The following is a 19,909-nucleotide window of genomic DNA, read 5'->3' as shown; positions in this document are numbered from 1 at the left end:
GCCCAAGTCAGATGACATAGGCCAGCCACAAATGTTTTGTTGCAGTGTAGACATACCCTCAGGCTACAATACTTCATTTAACAGAATGAAAAAGAAAGGTTGAAGAAACTGCTGCTTTTCATCTCCTTGTATACAGTTGTTATCCCATAAACTATTATTGAATCTCTAACTTTTAAAAAACTTGGAAAAACTGGTTCACTAATGCCGTAGACATTGCAAATGTGCCTGAATGCTCAAGTTTTTCCTGATAATAAAAATAATGATAATAGTAAATTAGACTCTCATGGAGTCTGCTAAGCATCTGTGGCTTCCCCACTCATAAGTCAGACATTATTCTAAAAGAGTATTTTATTTGATTTTTCCAATGAAATTTTTTACTCTGCTGTAACCCTCTCTGTAAGAACCATTCCACGTTATCAGATGTCCATATACAGGCATAACAATAACTTTAAAAAACATTATTGTTTTGCCCAAAGACTAAAGGTTACTTTTTAAGAATGTTGGAAGAAAGACTGTGAGTTTCTAGGCACTGTCCCTGAGCAGTCTTTAACACTTTGAAGACAGCAGCTCACATTATGTCATCTTGTAATCATTGAAAGATGTCATTGGCCCTGCTTGTATGGTCTGGTTCTTGATTTTCATAGAAGGTACTTTGCCAGTCTCCCATTCAAGGGCTTTCTTTGGTTTAGACTTGCAATAGATAAGGCCATTTATAAAAAAGAGTAAATTCACATTTGCTATGTTGAGGGTAGGGCTTTTTTCTCCTCCAGTCCTGTCATCCAGCACAACACACCTTTCTGTCCCTGAAAAAGACACATTTGTCACCTGTATTGATGATTCCAGACATGGTCTTCTGTATTCCTTTTGTCGGGAAAGATCCTACATCTAGACATGCTATTGTGTTGACCACAGTGGCATGAAACATTAGGCAGTAAGTCATCTGAGAGAGGTTTACTATGAAACTGAAACCATTGAGTTATTCCTTTGAGCCATGTTATTTCCAGGACTACATAGGCAACAATTTAGCCACCTTTCCCCAAAGAACAAATCACAGAATTTTCACCTTGTGATCACCTGCTTTCATGAAAAACTTTTTTCCCTTTACTTCTATGAAGTGAGTAGATACCCAAGACCTCTGAACTCTCATAAATTCTGAAAACATTAGCTAATGTTTCCTTTGATTCTTAGTGTGATTATATGCTTATCTTCATCTTCTGTGTTCCACAAATATAAGGTGCTACTGTAATTAATTTATATCCAGAGACTATTCTGCCTGCAAATTAGGGGTGAAACTGTTCTACATAAACTTGAAGTGATATGTGAGTTCTAAATTTGAGTTCTTCAAACATTTTAGTTGCTAGATCCAGCTGACTTATATTTTCCAAGCAGATCTCTATGAGTGGATAGTGTATCTATCTTACAGATTGTAGGGCAGCAGACATTCAGTGGTCATGGAAGATTCAGGTTAATTTTAGGATGATTAATGTAGAATTGCCCATGTGCTTCACGTTCCATTTAAGTACATTTGCAAAGTTCTAGACATACTTTGTGGAGACATTACTGCATTGATTCAAAGGAGAATTTTGATAATGCAACCTCACATTTACCTTTCCTTAAGTAACCTTCATTAGCTCACCTTGTAGTGTTCACTGTTCGCTAATCTGTGAGACAGGAATTCTCCTAATGTGTCTCTTTTTCTGAGACAAAGTGAATGGGGTAATAGCTTTTATTGGACCAGCTTCTCTCTCCCATATTCTTGCATAATAATGGAGTTTGTGAAAATAAATAAAGAATAAAGAGGCAGATTCTTATCCTAAAGTATTTAGTAATAGGGTCACATCCTAGCTTGTGTACATTTAGTAAAATGAACTGCGGGCAAATCTCTGGTTTCATACACTATCTGTAAGTGTAGTTAATTGAGGCAGAAGATGTTGGGAAAACCTAAGTTGTACTGTTTTACTAACAAGATCAGCTGTTTAAGGAAAGCAATGTCAGGAGGCGATGGGGAGGGCAGACGCTCCCTGAGAACGGGGGCAAAGGGATTAGAGGGGGAGCAAGGGCAGTTACTGAGATTCAGTGGGGGGAATGGAGAAGATTGGGGCAATAGCCTGCTCCAGGCTTGGTGGGGGCATAGTTTTTATTACTGGTCCTATCTCAGTTTCTTGGTCGCTGGTGCCCTGTGCCTTCCCCATTCCATCGGTGGCTGGTTTCCTGTGTGCTGATGCGCCCTGCCCCCTGCCTAGATGCTGGTACTGTGTCTCCCACTCCATCCTGGTGGCTCACACATGTGCTCCTAGATCCAGTGTCTCCTCTAGGACCCTTGGTGGCCCAAAGACTGACCAGGCTTGGCCAGGGAGTCACATGAGCAGCCAACTCCCCCAGCCAGCTCAGGGCATAGGCTGTCACCCCTGTGTGGTCACTGCACACCAACCCTGGATGCCACAGTCTCTACAGCTACTCAAGTGAAATAAAACAGGAAGAGGATAATTGTTCCTACATGCTCCCCAACAGGTGGTGGGCCTGATCCCAGGCCCCATGGCAGCCAGTCCAGCCCTTCCTCCAGGTCCCACTCTTATTTCCCCCTTCCCTCCTGTGTGTGCAAGGGGTTAGAAACACACCTGGGTTCTGCTCTTGCCTCTATGAGGTATTGTGGGGCAGAAGACATGGGGGGACAGAAACATACATCAGCCCCTGCAATATTTCGATTGTGGTGGCGCTAGCCCCCATTGACCTCCCTGTTCCATCGCTCCTGGTGACAGAAACAACTACAACTTCACCTGATCTGCTTCCTGTCATTTATAGATTTCAAATAATGATGATACCCAACGTTTCTGATTTTAGTTTAAAAGAATGCTATCAGTTTAATTTGATATTTAGTTAGTGCTGAACCTGTTTGACTAGTCCTCTTATAGTAAGGGATTTGAGATCATTTGCTCTCCTCTTCCTTATATTTTATGCCATGCCCTTCCCATCTATAGTTCAACTGCTATTCAGCACCTTCCTTTGTTTCAGTAGTAAATGAATTCTAGTTGCAGCTGTCTCATGAATCGTCATGCTCTTTGGCTAGCTGGCAGACAATGCTATTCTGACATGCTGATGTAAAAGACGTCAAACTGCTGTAGCATTATGGTCACCCAAATCATTTGTTAGGCTCCCGTGATAGAGTTTATTAGGCAAATCTTCACATGTTTTCCTTATCGTAAGCTTGATTTTTTTTCTTTAAAAATAAAAGGTAAACTGGGTGCTTATAGTATGTCACAGATTACAGTATATTCATTTTACCTTTTATAATTTCCCTGAAATTAAATGGTGATTGTGTACTTTTTTTAAACCCAATTTTGCCACTTTCACAATCCCCATACTTCTTGGGGCTACATAATTCATTTGTGATTTTGAAAACTTTGAAACACATAAAGATAGGTACTAGGCTTAAATATCATCAACCAATTGTTAAAGTATAATGCTGTGTCCTCTAAGTGCCCGCTCATAGTTTCATCCCACATTATTTTAGCATTGGGGTCAAAATAAACAAATTAAAAAACTCTTTGAACTGTTTAATAGTTATCCAAACAGTTTCAGCATGAAGGGTCCAATTGCACCTTCAGTTATATCTGTGCAACCCCATTGCCAGAAGCAGGATTGCATGTATCTAAATTTAGGGCAGAAATTATCCAGAAAAATATCTGAATAAAATTACAGATTTTAATTTTGAGTTTCCATACAATACATTCTGCAACCTCAAAGTGTATGCAGTTTTTGCACTATTGCTGTTCACTGAAGAGGAAAGTACTTTTAAAACTTCATATAATGATATCCTTGATCCAAAACATGAAAATGTTGCCTTTTCATTTATTTGTAAATTGTTATAATCCTCATATAATCCTCAACTAAGCATAGAAAATTGTGTAATTTATGTGGACAATGTATTAAAATACTAATACCCACTTGCATTTTTTCCTGAACAGAGAGTAAAAAATAGATCACTGGAGGATGTGGTTATGCTAAATGTTGACACAAACACTCTAGAAAACCCATTTAATGACCTGAACAACCTACCTAGTGAAGTGGTAAGTCTGATGGGTATTTCATGTTGTTGTTTTTTTCTTTTCTAGTAGCTTGAATTACTAATAGTGATTTTTACCTGCTTTTGCTAACTGAAATAAAAGGAATAAGGGGAAAAAGTACCAGCTGTGACCCCATATTTAAGATTTTTACTTTTTTTGACAGTTGAGGAGATGTTGAATGGAACATCATATTCCTTATTGTAAAAGCAGGATCATAATTATAAAGCTAGCTGCATTCATTAGGCATTGCTGCTTTAAACGCAAGAGTCTCTTCATCTCATCTTAATCATTATATTACAAAGTAGGCATTTCTGTCTGCCTAGTGGCATGTCTTGCAAAAGAACGAGAGAGTTTTTGAAGGCAAAAAGAAGAAGGGGGCCAATTATCGGCTTCTGCTTCCCTGCCACCTGCCAGCGCTTTTCCTTTTAATTAATGATCTGATGGCACTGGTCAATATAATAAGAAATGCTTGTACAGTTGGGGTCAAAAAATTCAGTCTTTGATCATCTTCAACTTTTTGAAACATTTATTTGTTTTCTCTAAATTATTTCAGTTTTATTTTAATCTCTTCTATCCTGCTGAGGGTCGCATGAATGAAAACCTACACTGTTTGTCATTTGCTTTGGCAGAGCAAAGACTGCTTACTTAGAATTCTATTTGTAAATTAAACTGCTAACCCAGTTTGTCATAAAAGACATCTGATCCTTTTGAAATGACGAAAACTGTCTTTTGTCTGTAAAGGATGATAAATTAAGTGCCAGTTCTTTCTGGACTTTGATCTTGCACAGATTTTTTTCCCCTGCTGCTTATAATGGAACATATTCTGTATTTCATGTTAAATACTCTCAAAAATGCATTACACTTACCTTGCTTTTCCTTAATATAGTGCTGAAAGGATACCCTTTTGATACCAATGTGTGTATTTCAAGTTTTAGATATTCAAGATATAATAGTAGAATGCTATTTTAAATGTGTGTCAACAAAAAGTATTTTATAGAAAGGAGTGAAATCAAATAGTAGCCTGTTTCCAAAATTGCAGTCTTTTTTAAACTCAGTATTTTAACCAAACTAAGGCACTACAGTGACTGATAAGCCCTATCTTTATCTCAATGGTAATTTGTCTGAGTACATATATAACAGAAAGCAAAATCCTGATGCTTACATTAATGGTCCATTAATGTAAGCATCAGGATTATTATTATTATTATTAATACATTCTTAACTTTTTTGAGATAATGAAGGCATAGTTTGACCAGATAAAGTGTCAAATACTGCAATCTCCAAGCTCTAATAAAAGAATTTGATATTGTTTATATTTAATCTGATTGTGGTATATTTGTCAGTGATTTTAAATGTATTGTATTTTGCATAAGAATAACAAGTTAAGTCAAAAACTAACAGTCACTCGTTGTGTCAATAATTCTGGCTGATTTTGCATTAAGTGAAAAATGTTATTTTGTTGAGGTTAGAATGTATGCCATAAAGTATATATCCTTTGTCACATGATAGTTAGATGTGAAATTCAGAATTAAGCGTTATCTTCTGTTATATACCAGTACTGTAAGTGACAGTGATTTCAAATTGTAAAAAAGAGTGCACACATTGGAAGGAAATCTGTTTGTTTTTAAACATGCTTATCAAAATACTCTGATTAGGCAGGCTGGATTAAAATAAAATTAGTGAATACAAACTCCCATACTTTTAGAGGTATGTTGTACCCCAGGATGTTTGCATGTAAGTCCTATTAATGTTAATAAGGGTTACCCAGGCACATAGAGTGCACAATGGACTTTTTATAAAATACAACATTCCATATACAGTATGGAACAAAACAGGGAAACTGTGTTTTTATAGATGTCTCACTTGCCAGATTTTATTGGAACATATTTTTCTGGATGAAACAAGTTTTAGTAGGTTACTTTATATTTCGTTTGAGTCTCCCCATCTCTTTTTGACTTGAGCAGTGAAACAGTTTTCCTTGTGGAACTAATTTGTTAATTAAAAACACATACAAATGTGGGTGAAAAATCCTAAACAAAGGGTACAGACAGTATACAGATTTTGGCATATAACATGACTGGGGAGAGCAAACTGTCTTTCATTCGTAAGAGAAATTACAATTACAACTGCTAATATATGGATATAAATATTTCAAGTATATTATAAACAATATAGAACAAAAATGATAGATCAAATTGAAAAGATTACAGCATATATTTGCAGATGTAAAACATATAAATACATATAAATAAAGCCCACAAATGTACAGACAAGGGTAATAAACCTTTTGATGAAAAAATATATAATCAGGAATAGCAATTAAGAGTGTTAAACCAGAACAAACTGTTGAAAGGATAAAGGCAGCTTTAAGTTTGCCATCCCCCTCCAAAAACTGATTTCAGACAAATTAACAAGCCACCATAATAAATTTAACATTTTCAAAGGATATTCTAAAACTGTCTCTTGTGTCGAAAAGGAAATTGGATAACAGCTTTCTTAATCAATAAGCCTGAAGATAATATGTTTTCAGTGGCGAGGCATATAACAGTTTAACAAAGTCTAGTAATATGACTATTAAAACGTTAATATTTCTTTTATTGTGAATGAATTTCTTTAAAAATATAATATGAAATCTGAAAAAATTACTATTTGATATTATGTCTAATACATTATAATTAACTGAGATTTAAAGGACCTTTTAAAATCAGTCACTTAAGCATTTAAATTATACTTACATGCTAGATAACTTTCTGTGCATGTGAACTCTATTATTTTGTCAGATTGACCAGTGGTCTTGACTGTTCAAAGGTCAGTGGTCACAGTTGTCCTGAATTACCAGTCCTTTTTTCATGTGGACCCTCTGCTGCGTTGCATGCTGTAATCTTCTTAATGGCTTCATTCCAATATTCACACATAATATTCTAGATTTATTGACTGTTAGAAATACTACCATGCCAGTAGCAGTTCCGCTATTCCTAAGGTATTTAAAATTGGAAAAATAAATCAATGCAAGACTTTCAGGAATCCTTTGTTTTCCTTAAGGGGGGAAAAAGCCTTCTTCCTGTCTTCTGACAAGAACACTTGTTTTTAGATTTCATCATTTCACTATAGATTTGTCTCATTTCTTTAAAGAAAAACAAAATAAGCAGCTATTTCAGTAAGAGTAAATTTTCTTCTAACACAATAGTCCTTAGAACACCATTTTTTCTTCTTGTAAGGCCTTATATTATAAGTTTTCAGTGATGGTTGAGACTACAAGCATCTCAAAATTATAAATGCTGTGCCCAATCCAGCAGTGACTTGCACACATGCTTAACTTTGTCAGTGGGACTACTCATGTACTTAAAGCTAAGCATTTTTCATAAAGACTTGCAAGATTGATGTCATGTGTTTAATACCATGAGCAGTTCCATTGACCTCAGGATTGGGCCCTCTGCTTGTCTTGCTGTGTGTCAATGCTTTGAGAAATATTTATATGATTTGTGGAAAATTATGATTTCTTTAATATTTTCTGCATTTTGTTAAATAATGGTGCCAAGTACTAAAAAACTATAGAGCAACTGAAAGTGAGATGGTCTGTATAGCATTTAGATATTTGAATGCAGAACAATATCTATATGTGTCCTTTTCATCAAGAAATACATTTTAGATAGTAAAGTAAACCAGTTTCAACACCGTAAATCCACTCCATATTTGATAAGTAGACTCTAATTTATTCAGAAAACTGAATATTTGCTTTGAATACTAGTTCCTGTGAGTGTTGTTCCTCAAAGTACAACAGTTAGTGCTGTTGTAAAATAAATTGTGATTAGTTCCTAACTGTGAAACTGATTGCATTAGTCATAATATTTACATTTTTTTACTTATGAAGTGTCAGTAGGAAAATGTATTATAAAAATAATTATTAATCCATTAGAAATCCAGAATGGCTAGCAAAGAAGGCAATATTGTGAGAGCCAACTGCTTATGTGTAGAGATTTTTACAATCATTCGGCATCACAGTGAACCTTGGTATAAGTTTAGAATTAGAATATTAGATTAAAAATGACAGCATTCTTTGAACCCTATTTGATTTTGGAAATACTACATTTAAGCAGATACCCATCATTGTTTAGAAATAAATGGATATTTAGTGTTAAATGCTGAAGGGCTGAGATGTCCAAAGACTGCGAATAGCGAAACTCTTTTCATTAAAATAATGATCTACATATTCTGAGGTTACCTTTTGTTTAAGTAAATTTTGTTTTAAACTGCCCTCCATTTCTGTTCTTTAACCAGTCCACTTTCTGACAGTTTTTGACTTGTCTTATTCTTAGTGGCCTGATTTAATAGGAATGCTGATTGAAACATAAGCAACTCCCACTCATATTGGAATAGTATCTTGAATATCCATCTGGGAGATTTGAGTACCTTGTGTTTAGGTTTGTAGACAAACAAACATGTGATTTGTGTCAAGAGGCCTGTGACAAGTTTATTTTAGAGAATTTACAACCAAACTTTAAAGGAATACTGGATCCAGTCCGACAGTCTGTGAAGCTCTAATCCTGCAGGCCAATTCATGCAGGTGGTTTCTGCAATCAATGGGACTACTCACCCAACTTTGATTCTGTAAACATTTGAGCACTTGCTTTACTTAGCTACCATAAGTAGAGACTATGCGCATGTATAAGTGTTTGCAGGATCAAGGTGAGTAGGTGAGTAGTCCCACTGATTTCAGAAAGACCACTTGCATGAATTTGGCCTGCAGGATTGGAATTTTACAGATTACAGGATTGGATCCAGTATTCTTTTAAAGTTTGGTTGTAAATTCTCTAAAGTAAACTTGTGAAAACTTGCGTAAATTTGGGCAGCAGGACTGGTTCCAAAGTGAGGTTAAAAATAAGCATTTTAAACTACGTTGTTAAGAATTTAAATGATGAAAACTGAAACAATTTTATGAATTTATTTTGCATCATTCATTCTGTTTTTATATTTCTTTCTACGTGGGCCATAAAAAGAAACTAATCAGTTTCACTTTTATTTCTAGTCAGTTTCTTGTCATCTTTACTTTTTTGCCTTTGTGCTCTACAAGCACAGAGTATGTGGGTTGCAAGAACCCCAGGGGAATGTTTCAATTAAAAATCCACCCCAAATGTTTTCATTGGAATATTAAATATAAAGATGTGAATATATTGATCATAAAATATTTTTATTTATTCTTCTTATGAAGGGTGAATTTTGGCCTTCAATCACCTTTACAGTGTTTCATTGACATATTATGTCAAGCAATCAAGGTACAAGTCACATGTGTTTAAATTAATTACAGTTTGACCTGATTCAGTTGCATTTTTGAAAGTTTAAAATCTTCAGGGAAATACAGTGAATATTTCCAAAAGTTGTGACACATTCTTTGCTTACCTCTTTAATATGTCTAGATTTTACATTTCAGATTGTCCCAGCATGTGGTAAAAAGCACCAACCAACCAACCAACCAAAAAAAAAAAAAAAAAAAAACCCCACAATCCCTGACAGTCCCTTGATGATATCCTATTAGTTCCAACTTTTCCACATCTCTGCTTTACCCTTGCTTGCTAGTGTTTAACAGTCAGTGAAGTGACCTTCCCAAGAGGATCCAAGAATGGTCAGGGCAAGATAAAGATAAACATTTTGCTTTCAGTGCAGTTTAAGAACCCCATCTCTGACTGCCCTAATGGATCACTAGTGTCTCCTGGAAGCAAACTTGACTGTTATTCCTGCCTCCTGTGAATTGCTTGATTCCAGTTTTAGCTTTTGTGACTTCCTGAGCACCAACTGCCATACAAGCTACATAACAATTCACTTTCAACCTTATAACATGTTTGGTTTTGTTACCGATATTGTGTAAACATACATTTGAAATTTGTTAGTCTTTTGTTTTATGCATTTGTGTTAATAATATTGCCACTATCATGTCACCCCAGGTGACTCACATTTCCTCTCTTTGGCTTACCACCTCTAGCAAATTATTTTTCCACCTTTCTCTGTTAACATGCTCCAAGATTCCACCCCACAGCCAAGTAATTGAAATTAATCCATTCAGGAGCACTTCACAGCACCTGTTCCCTCCTCTGTTCACACTTGAATCACTCCACAAGTACTGATTTATCCTAGTTCAGTCTGGTTTATTTTCAAGTTTCTCCTTTGTTTTAACCACCACTTTCTTTAGCTAGGCTCTTTTTGGAGAACATTGTGCTGATACCACTCCAGTGACACAGTTCTTGTCGGGACACTGCTAAAGAAGCTCTTGCCACTGCATATGGACCACTGGCAAACCATAACTGCCAAGAGTGGAAAGTCCATTGTGATCTGGTGGAGCTACTCCTTGCCTGTTCTTGGGGAAGGTGGGAGCTTGAGGGAGCTTCCCTTGAACTACAAAATAATCTTTTGGAGGATAGATTTGTCTTCATTAGCAGTCTGTATGGGAGCTGTTAACATGACGCTTACTGCTATAGTGCAGTCTATCTTGGAGTATGTAGAATTCTTACCATATTTTATAGGGGAGTACCTTTGCCTTTATGCTGACACACCCTGTGGTTGCTGCAGTGGTGGTGGTTCTCTGATTTCTGCTGCTCTTATTTATACCAGATAGACCCACGAGATGGTGAAGTTCTCCCCTGGGTATAGCTTACTAGCTTACTTCTTATCACACAAGGCTTTGACCATATTGATTGCTTATCTTATTGACGGAACATATAGGCTGGTCCCTCCCTCACCAAGCTTTATTTTATCCTTACATCCACTCTCCTCCCTCACCTCTACCATTACACACCCTCTCTTCCCACAAATTGCCTTATCTCCCATCCAACTCCTTTTCCTGTGCTCACTGCAACATTGTCTCTTCTCCTCTCAACAGAAAATGTACCTTCCCCTGCTCTTCAGTCTGTCATTGCTAACTATGTGTTGTGTCCTTGCTTACATAGATAGTTGGGTGGGGGAATCATCAACATATATTGGTAATCCCTAGCTGTCCCATCCATCCATACAAAAAAAAAAAAAATACAGAGAGCCATCAAGATCCATGTATGTCATGCCAAAGCAGCATCTTTTTTTTAATAATCCATGCCCTCCCTTCTTCTGACACTTCCGTTGCTTAATTTAATCATTAGTGATCTTTAAACTTGGAGCTTGGTCATGCAAGTGCTTATGCATTTATCTATACTATGTTTGCAAGATGTGGGCCTTAGATAGTAAGCTCTTCACGGGAGTGGTCTGTTATTTTTAAATGCCTGTAGAGCACAGCTGTGGCACTGCAGAAGTAATAATCATATTTAAGACACATTTATTACTTGGTTAACCTTGTGGTGAAGCTGGTGATGCATCAACAGAGTGTGGTTTATCCCTTTTTTTATCAGTGGGGTAGACATCTGTGTCAGGTGCTGTTTGTTTCATTTGACTCAATTGTTTCTTGTAGCAACACTTCTTTAGGACTCTGGGAAAAAAAATAAGTATCAGTCCATCAGAAGCTATGTTAGAACAACATTAAGGGTTGTCCTGTAGTTTGGATAGCTGGATCTTACATTGGGATGAGGAAGGAGTTGCCTAAGTGGCAGTCCACAAAGGGATTCTGGCTCACCACCCAGAGAGCCTCAGAGAGATCAGGGGGATATGTGACAGAAGGGGAGCTGCAACACCATTTCAGATGGGTGCAGCATAAGGTCCTCCTTTGTTGACCTTTCTTTGCAGGCTGATGTATAAGGGAGTAGGCTTGAGGTCTTATTTCCTCTGGTTGTCAAGTGCACTGCCAGCACTAAACACTCCTGGTTCTTGTATATGGCAGCTTGAGCCTGAAAAGTGCTCTGCATTCTGGCACTTATCCAGTAAAACACTTTAGCACATGCATAGCTTAAAACCATGCATAGTTCCATTGATTTCAATAAAGGTAAATTACACGTTTCTCACCAGTATGTAATAGGACTTTTCTAAAGAATGTATGCTATCTCAATAACAATTTTTACCATAAACCAATTAATTCAGTTGACATAATTGTGTTGGAAACTAAAGTCTCCTGATTCATTATTTGGGAGGTGAGAAATATTTTCAATTACATTTTAAAATGTCTGAGCTTTTTGTAATTTGTTTCCATTTTGTGAAAACCTGCCAGATTTTTATTGTTTGTTTATTTTCTGTTATTGCTTTTGCTCAAAAAATGAACCCCTAAGTTTGGTCTAATTTTTTTAACAAAATACTCTGTTTTAAAGAGTGAAATTTCAATTTGATGAAGATCAGCTTTCATATGAAAATGTACAAGACATGACATTATACAAAAAAATTAAATTGCAGTATGCAAAATTTTGCTGTCCAAAGATGGCTTGGAATTCAATGAACATTTTTTCACAATTTTTTTTTCACAGCCCTATTTATAATATATAATTTACATGAATGCAAATTATTTTTTTAAGGAGGAAAGGGGGGAAACTTCTGTCTCTTGCATTTAGGAAATATTCTACTGGATTAAAAAAAAGTGGAAATCTGGTTTTCATTTTTGACAAACCAGGTTTCTTTACACTGAACCTTGCTCTCTTATTTCAACATTAGTGAAATATAACTGTAATTGCTGGCACATCTCTCCTTTTAAAAGAACTTATGAATGTTTTTCCCCTTGAATTAAATAAGCTTCAATTTTAATAACTTTCAAAATAATCATAAACTACAGAACAAAGAAAGTGAAATGACAAGCATTTATTTTTGCAACCTTGAACTGTGTAACTGTTTCCTGTACTGTGAATTGTACTCTTTTTTTTTTTTCTTTTGAGGTGTAAGTAAAAAAACCTTAAATGAGCATTGGTGTGTGCTCTCCATGGGCTAACCGAATCAGACTCTAAACTTTTATCTGGATCTATGGAGCTTGGATATAAATTGAAAAGATCACAGCTATGGGGAGAAGACCTATACTGTAAAGGCCTTTCTGCATAGATTATGAACATCATAACTCAATAATTTTTTTTCAAAACTATAGTTATAATTGGACCCAATGGGGGTCTCTCTCTTTGATCAGATCACAGTAACTGTGACTTTACAGTGGAAAATGTCACTACTGTGAAGGTTTATCACCTGTAGAGCTGGTCTTTTCTCTGATGCCATGTTCAGTTCTCATTAGCATTATTCAAAGTTTAGTTGTTAATTAGGTTGACACTTCAATTACAATCATCATCTACAAGAACAGCCATGACTGCTTGCATAAAGAAACAAAAAGATATTCATTCTTGCATACATTTATAAAAGAATGAAACCTATTTTGGTGATACTTTGGGCTTATAAGGGTAGCCTAAATGTTCTGTTTAAAGAGTAACCCGACTTAAAATAAATAATGCTTTGGACAGTATCTGATAACTTATGTATTGTTTTGCAAGGCACTTTGCAAGAAAAATTAATATGGAAATACATCTTTGTAATAATTGGAATTGATTTTTTTTTCTCCAACTGTCTGGTATTTGGCATCTTAAAACAAGGATGGAAGAACTGTTCTTATTAACTACATTCACACATCTTTCTTGTTTTTAGGAATATCAGAATAATTCCAAAATATATGATATTTCTCCAAAGCTTCCTTAACAAAAGAATGGCCTTTTAATCTAACATTACTCGTGCCTTCCAGAGTTGTACCATCAGAACTTGTTTACCACATAAAACAGAGTAGATCTTCAGAAATCAGATGCTGGAATTAATGTTTTTTTCTTAATGCAGGTGCCTCATCACTAATAAAAGGGTGTTATCCCCTCCCTTTTCCATCCCTTTCACCCCCCCTCCACCCCATTCAGATGTTTTATTCCTTAGGACAGTTCTAAAGACACTGCACTATTGAATTTATACAGGCTTTCCCCAACTAGCAAACAATAGTGGCAACTGCTCCCATGATGCATGAAAAATGATGCATGCTAATAAGTTGGCAACAAAAAATCTAAAATTGAGTGGTAAGTGAGCTTTAAGTGCCCTTAAAAATAACCCTCCACAGCATAAATGAAAGATACCCAACTGGCTTCGTCTCAGACAAGCAGACACATGTTATGATTGCAAAAAATCTGCAGAAAAGTGGCTCACAAGCAGTTTACTGTAAAATAATTAAAGCTTATTTATGTCAAGAGGCCTTGGGAAAAAAAAGAGAGCATAAACCAATTTACATTAGCACTTTACCATCATCCCCCGCTTTCGTTTCAATTAACAGACCAGCAGGTGCTCTTTGCAGTTAAAAAGATAAGCTATCAAGGAGGAGGATGAATTTTTGGCTGACCTGTAGACACTGTGGTTTGCCTGCTGATTGGGTTCATACCTTGCTGTACCAATTTCTGAGGTGTTAATTTAACTGTTCCTCTCTGTCATGCAGGTCTCAGCCTTGAAAAATAAACTGAAGAAGCAGTCTACAGCTACGGGTGATGGAGTAGCTAGGGCCTTCCTTAGGACACAGGCAGCATTGTTTGGATCCTACAGAGATGCACTAAGATACAAACCTGTAAGGCTTTTTATTATTTTAATTTGTTTTCCTTTATTCATAAGAACAGAAACTCACTATTTTACTGTCTGCAAGAAAAGTACTAAAGTCTTATCACAATCTTAAGGGTTTCAAAAAACAACATGCCCTAAACATTATCTTAAACTTGGTAATAAGCTGGTATTCTACAAGTTGGGTACACGTGCTTCTTTGACTTTTGAACCTTGAGCATCTGAACAATCTGTGTTTTACTTACAGTAGGTACTTGCCCGCCAGCAAACTACTTTCCATTTGTCTCAGTCATAGAAACTAAAAATGGAGCTCTAATAAAGAAACTACTTGTATGGCTCACTTAGGATTAGTGATGGACTGCAGGAACTGACAAGGTTGGGGAAGGGACTGACTAATTTGGAGGTTGGTCATTTTCTCTACTTAGAATCCCCCAAAAGCTTTTACTACCTCCTAGCAAAGGTATCTAGATCATCTAGTGGAACTGTTTTTGGTTTGGCTGTGTCAGGAAGCAGAGCCTGCAGCAGAGCCAGTCTCCAAGCAACCTAACGACCACAGCTGGCCTGTAGTAGGCTGCCTGATTGGCTACACTGACTGATTGGTTAGAAGAGGCAGCAGACCAGCTCTTTAAGCCCTGCTGCAGAAGCCCTTCAACAGATGCTCAAAATATTTGCCATTGGCTGTGTTAGCACCTGCGCCTGCCAATAGCCCCAGCCTTGTGCTTGCCTTGCCTCACTTCAGATAACCTGCTCCTGATTCTTGGCTTCAGTTCCTGATTTCTGACTCTCTTCTCTGGCATCAGGCCTCTGATTCTGTCTTTGACACCAGGCTCCAATTCCTGACTACCAACTCCTGCTCTAAGCACTCAGCCTGACTCCTGCTCTAACCACTCTGTACAACTGCCCATACCCTGATCACTAACAGGCTGTTTGGTGAATCCAGCATGCTCATGACCTGTGACATTCCTACTTTGATATCAGTAATAGGGCAGGAAGGGATGAAAGCCTGTCTGTCTTAGCAAAATTTCAGAATATGTGTGTTTCTGAGGTTCAGTTGGTGCTTTGTAGACTGGAGCTAGCATAGATCTTTGTCTTTTCTGTTTTGTTAATGCTGGTGGAGTAATGCTGAGCCTATTGGTGACAGATGTGGTTAATGCCTATCAAAAGGTGGCACTTTCACAGCTGCAAGTAAATGTTCAGAGAAGCAGCCTACTTAAAATACTTTCCTCTAACACTGACTTATTTGCAAACTACTGAGTGGTCTCTAGGGGAAGGATAGTGAGATCATGTTGGTTTGGTAACTCCAGTATAATCATGATCTGATATTTCTGACACTTTTGTCTAAATTCTAACTGCCTGATGTCCTGGATTCAGCTCTAGTTAACAGAATTGTTGGTGATCTTATGATAGACATGAGGGATCTGTCATTTGAAATCTGTCAACCTCTGATTCAGATGATCACTAGATGTAAGTGGGTAGGCTGTGGTTCCTGATAGTAATAGGCAGAATTGTTTGTGATCTCTAATTACTCTCATTCTGGTATGAGAGATACACCTCTACCTCGATATAACACTGTCCTCGGGAGCCAAAAAATCTTACCACGTTATACGTGAAACCGCGTTATATCGAACTTGCTTTGATCTGCCGGAGTGCGCAGCTCTGCTCCCCCCGGAGCACTGCTTTACCACGTTATATCAGAATTCGTATTATATCGGGTCGCGTTATATCGGGGTAGAGGTGTATCAGAAAGTAATGATGGGTGCCTTCTTGTTGTTCAAGTCTCTCTTTTACAGGCTGCCTTGTTTACTGTTGACCTTTTTCGTACTGATCCCTCACTATCATTCTGACTGGCAGAGACAAGGCAAATGAAGGAATATCTTTTATTGGACCAAATTCTGTTGGTGAGAGAGACAAGCTTTCAAGCCACACAGAGCTCTTCTTCAGGTCTGCTGTGTGGCTTGAAAGCTTGTCTCTCTCACCAACAGATGTTGGTCAAATAAAAGATATTACCTCACCCACCTCGTCTCTCTACTATCCTGGGACTAACATAACTACAACTGTATTCTGACTGGCAGGCATTTTTCTTTAGATGAAAGACAACTAACTAAGTTGACCCATATAAGATTGAAATGGTGTACCAGGGATAAGCAACTGAGATAAGCAATTTTAAGGAATATGTGAATGTGCTATTTTTTGTACGTGGGTGGCCTATAACAACTACCGAATTTTAGATTTAAAATAATTGCTATTTGATCCGAAAGTCCATGTTGCAATAGTATCCAAAATGGCTATGCAAAATTTCAAGATCTGTAGAATCCAGTGCAGGACTCGAGTTATGAGTGCATTTCAGACACCCAATCTTCTTCTTTCCCTGGAAGTTCTCCCCATTACAGACCTTCACAGTTATTCTTACTTTTGCTGTCTCCATAATAGATTGTTGTAATTTGTTCCAAATGAGATCTATATGAAATTGATTTGGAAACTGCAGCCATTGCAGAATGGGGTTGCCCATCTGCTCATTGCTATAAGAGTGAGGGAGCCTTCAGTATTGATTCTCTGCAGTTTGCCTTGACTGTTGGTGCACAAACAAGTTAATTTCAGTGTCTTAATCTACATCTAATATATGTGAAGAAGAAAGTGTTGTTGAGGTAGAGCAGGCTCTCCTTACATTCTGACCTGATGTTTGATCTGGAAATGACCAAGGAAGAGGTCCTTTTTGGTTCAGTAAGTCTGCTGGAGTTCATCTATAACTATCTTCAAGGTGCTGCACGAGGTCTCCTTGTTCAGTTCAACTTCCCTTTTAACAACTTCTTCTCTTTTTACTATGGTAATATTAAAAAGTCACCATTTTTCATCAATTGCTCCATTCCGATTTGAGAAACCCATGTTTTCCATTGTACTGATAATAATATGAAATTGTAATACAAGTTGGAAAATATTTTTTAATAATAACCTATGTAGCTCCTCCTTTCAGGATTATTTGCTTTTGCCCTCCCTCTGCCTCCCCTCCCTTTTTTTACTCCAGCGGTAATATATATAAGAGAAATTTATATGTGGACTCACTATGGGAAAGGGTCTAATTAGGGCACCATGTTGGAATTTCTCAGCCTGCTGGCCATTGTCAGCCTGTCCTAGATTGGAAGATACCAGTCAAAAATGGAAAATATAACTTAAGAAAAGAAATAGCTAGTATATTTAAAACTTAAAATTATTTCAAGTGATAATATTCAATGTCAATTGCTGTTCATATTGTTTTAACTAATATAGGTTCCATCATGCCCAGAAGCTATTTTTCCTTGGAGATAAATCTGACCTCTTCTAAATTGCTATATAAAATAGGAATGTAGTACTTGTTTATGAAATTCATATATTATTTCTTTAGACTTCTGATTTACAGGATTCTTAGTGTGCTGTTACGGTTTTATCTCTGGGTTACCAGTTTGAACTTTGTCCAGGTTAATAGTTACTGAGAGTTGTTGTCTAATGACTGATCAAAGACCTATATGATGAAATGAGTTGGTTTCAGTTCAGTACCTAGTGGATGTGGATCTATATTACAAAACAACCTCATCACAGTTAATTGGCACCATTCGGGAGTATTCTCAGAAGAGATGTGTCCTGTACTGAATGGATATAGAGAATTTACTCTCTCTCACGCCAGAAACCATAGTGATGGGTGCAGTATGAAAACTCAAATAAGAGTCACAGACTGTATCTACTTTTATATTGGGCTTCATATAATGTTTCACATTGGCATTTTAAAGGGATATACTCAAATGAGAAGATTCATTCTATAATTTTAAAATAATTATAATGATATAAATAAGTTGATCATATTTTCAGAAACAAAACCTGGACTGCTTTTGTGGCACCATTTTTATGGTCACAAAACAGCCATACAAAAGTACACTTTTGTAATTGTATGTTGGGGTTAATACTGTTTGCTTTTGACTCAAAAGCATATTTTTCAGTTTGGTGGATTTTTTTCCAGTACCCTAATGCACTGAATGAGTTTAACTTGAAACATGAAATATTCACTTTGGGTAAAAGAACAGCTTTGTTAGTGTTTGCACTCACTCAACTTTCCCGTTAACTCCAAACACTGTTCTTCACAGTAAACACTTATTTCGTGGGACTGTTTGTTTCTAGTAAACACAGAACAAATTTTCCTCAGCATAACAGTATGTCTTGAACATACATACACCTCTACCCCGATATAACGCGACCCGCTATAACACGAATTCTGATATAACGCGGTAAAGCAGCGCTCTGGGCGGGCGGGGCTGCGCACTCCGGTGGATCAAAGCAAGTTCAATATAACGCGGTTTCACCTATAACGCAGTAAGATTTTTTGGCTCCCAAGGACAGCGTTATATCGAGGTAGAGGTGTATTGTAGTTATTAAAAAAATATGATTGATTGAAATGGAAAAGTGGAATAGTGAAAGAAGTTCTGGGACACCAGCACATCATATGAAAACTTGGGACTATCCCTTTAAAGGCAGGACATCTATAAAGGTGACTGTTCATATCATTTGTAAAGAATAATAGTAAGAAATACAGTCTTGCTCATAAAAGTTTAGTTTGGTGTTATTCCCCTGTAAAAGCAATAATAATCGATTGCTCTCACTTAATACACTACTACAACAAACTAATATAAAACAATCAAGTTGATACTGCTTCCAAACATTGGTAATTTCAGTAATTGTAAAAAGACAGACAGACAGACTCTCTCTCTGTTTCTTTCTATCTGTAACCCTACAATTGTAAAAGTTCCACTTTCCCATATTTACCATTTTATTGTGTTTCCAATACTTCCAATGAAGTGGAGGAAGAGAAAATAAGATAATTGATTCTGTTCTTAATTTCTTCCCTATTATTTGGTAAATGGCTATAAAAATGGGAAATGAAATCAAAACTAAACCTCTTAATTGGCTCACTGAATAATGATGAGTTTGTACACAACTCTGCACAAGCAAGATTTGAGTCAGTCTCTATGCCATCAGGAATTAAGGGTGAATCTCTACTGGTATAGAGCTGACGTAGGGGAAGTTAGGCCACTCCCTCTTTTTGCTGCCATGAGAACAGCCAGTTCAGTTGGAATTATTGTTTCCTCTGTGCATTACTTTGCATTTATCAACATTGAATTTCATCTGCCATTTTGTTGTCCAGTCACTCAATTTAGTAAGGTCCCTTTGTAACTCTTAGCAAACAGCTTTGGACTTAACTATCTGGAGTAATTTTGTGTCATCTGCAAATTTTTCCATTTCACTGTTTACCCCGTTTCCCAGACCATTTATGAATACAACCCTTTTTCCAAATCATTTATGAATATATTCCTTTAGGAATACCAATCTATGACATTACATAATGGTTCAAATATTGCGGTTATGTA

At 36.8% G+C, this 19,909-nt stretch overlaps 1 protein-coding gene across 3 annotated transcripts in view; it reads left to right on the top strand.

Annotated features, from left to right (window-relative positions):
• Positions 1–19,909, top strand: part of DENND1B (DENN domain containing 1B) — a 253,889-nt gene that overhangs the window by 176,668 nt on the left and 57,312 nt on the right. For all 3 annotated transcript variants that reach the window (XM_054037265.1, XM_054037262.1, XM_054037263.1), the window contains 2 exons: positions 3,966–4,067; positions 14,404–14,529. In XM_054037265.1, the coding sequence (XP_053893240.1) occupies positions 3,966–4,067; positions 14,404–14,529 (228 nt within the window). The remainder of the gene's footprint in view (positions 1–3,965; positions 4,068–14,403; positions 14,530–19,909) is intronic.

Source organism: Malaclemys terrapin, chromosome 8, assembly GCF_027887155.1.
Source record: "Malaclemys terrapin pileata isolate rMalTer1 chromosome 8, rMalTer1.hap1, whole genome shotgun sequence".
Taxonomy (NCBI): domain Eukaryota; kingdom Metazoa; phylum Chordata; order Testudines; family Emydidae; genus Malaclemys; species Malaclemys terrapin.
The sequence above is the reverse complement of the archived record's forward strand: the minus strand, read 5'-3'. Positions and strand labels throughout refer to the sequence as shown.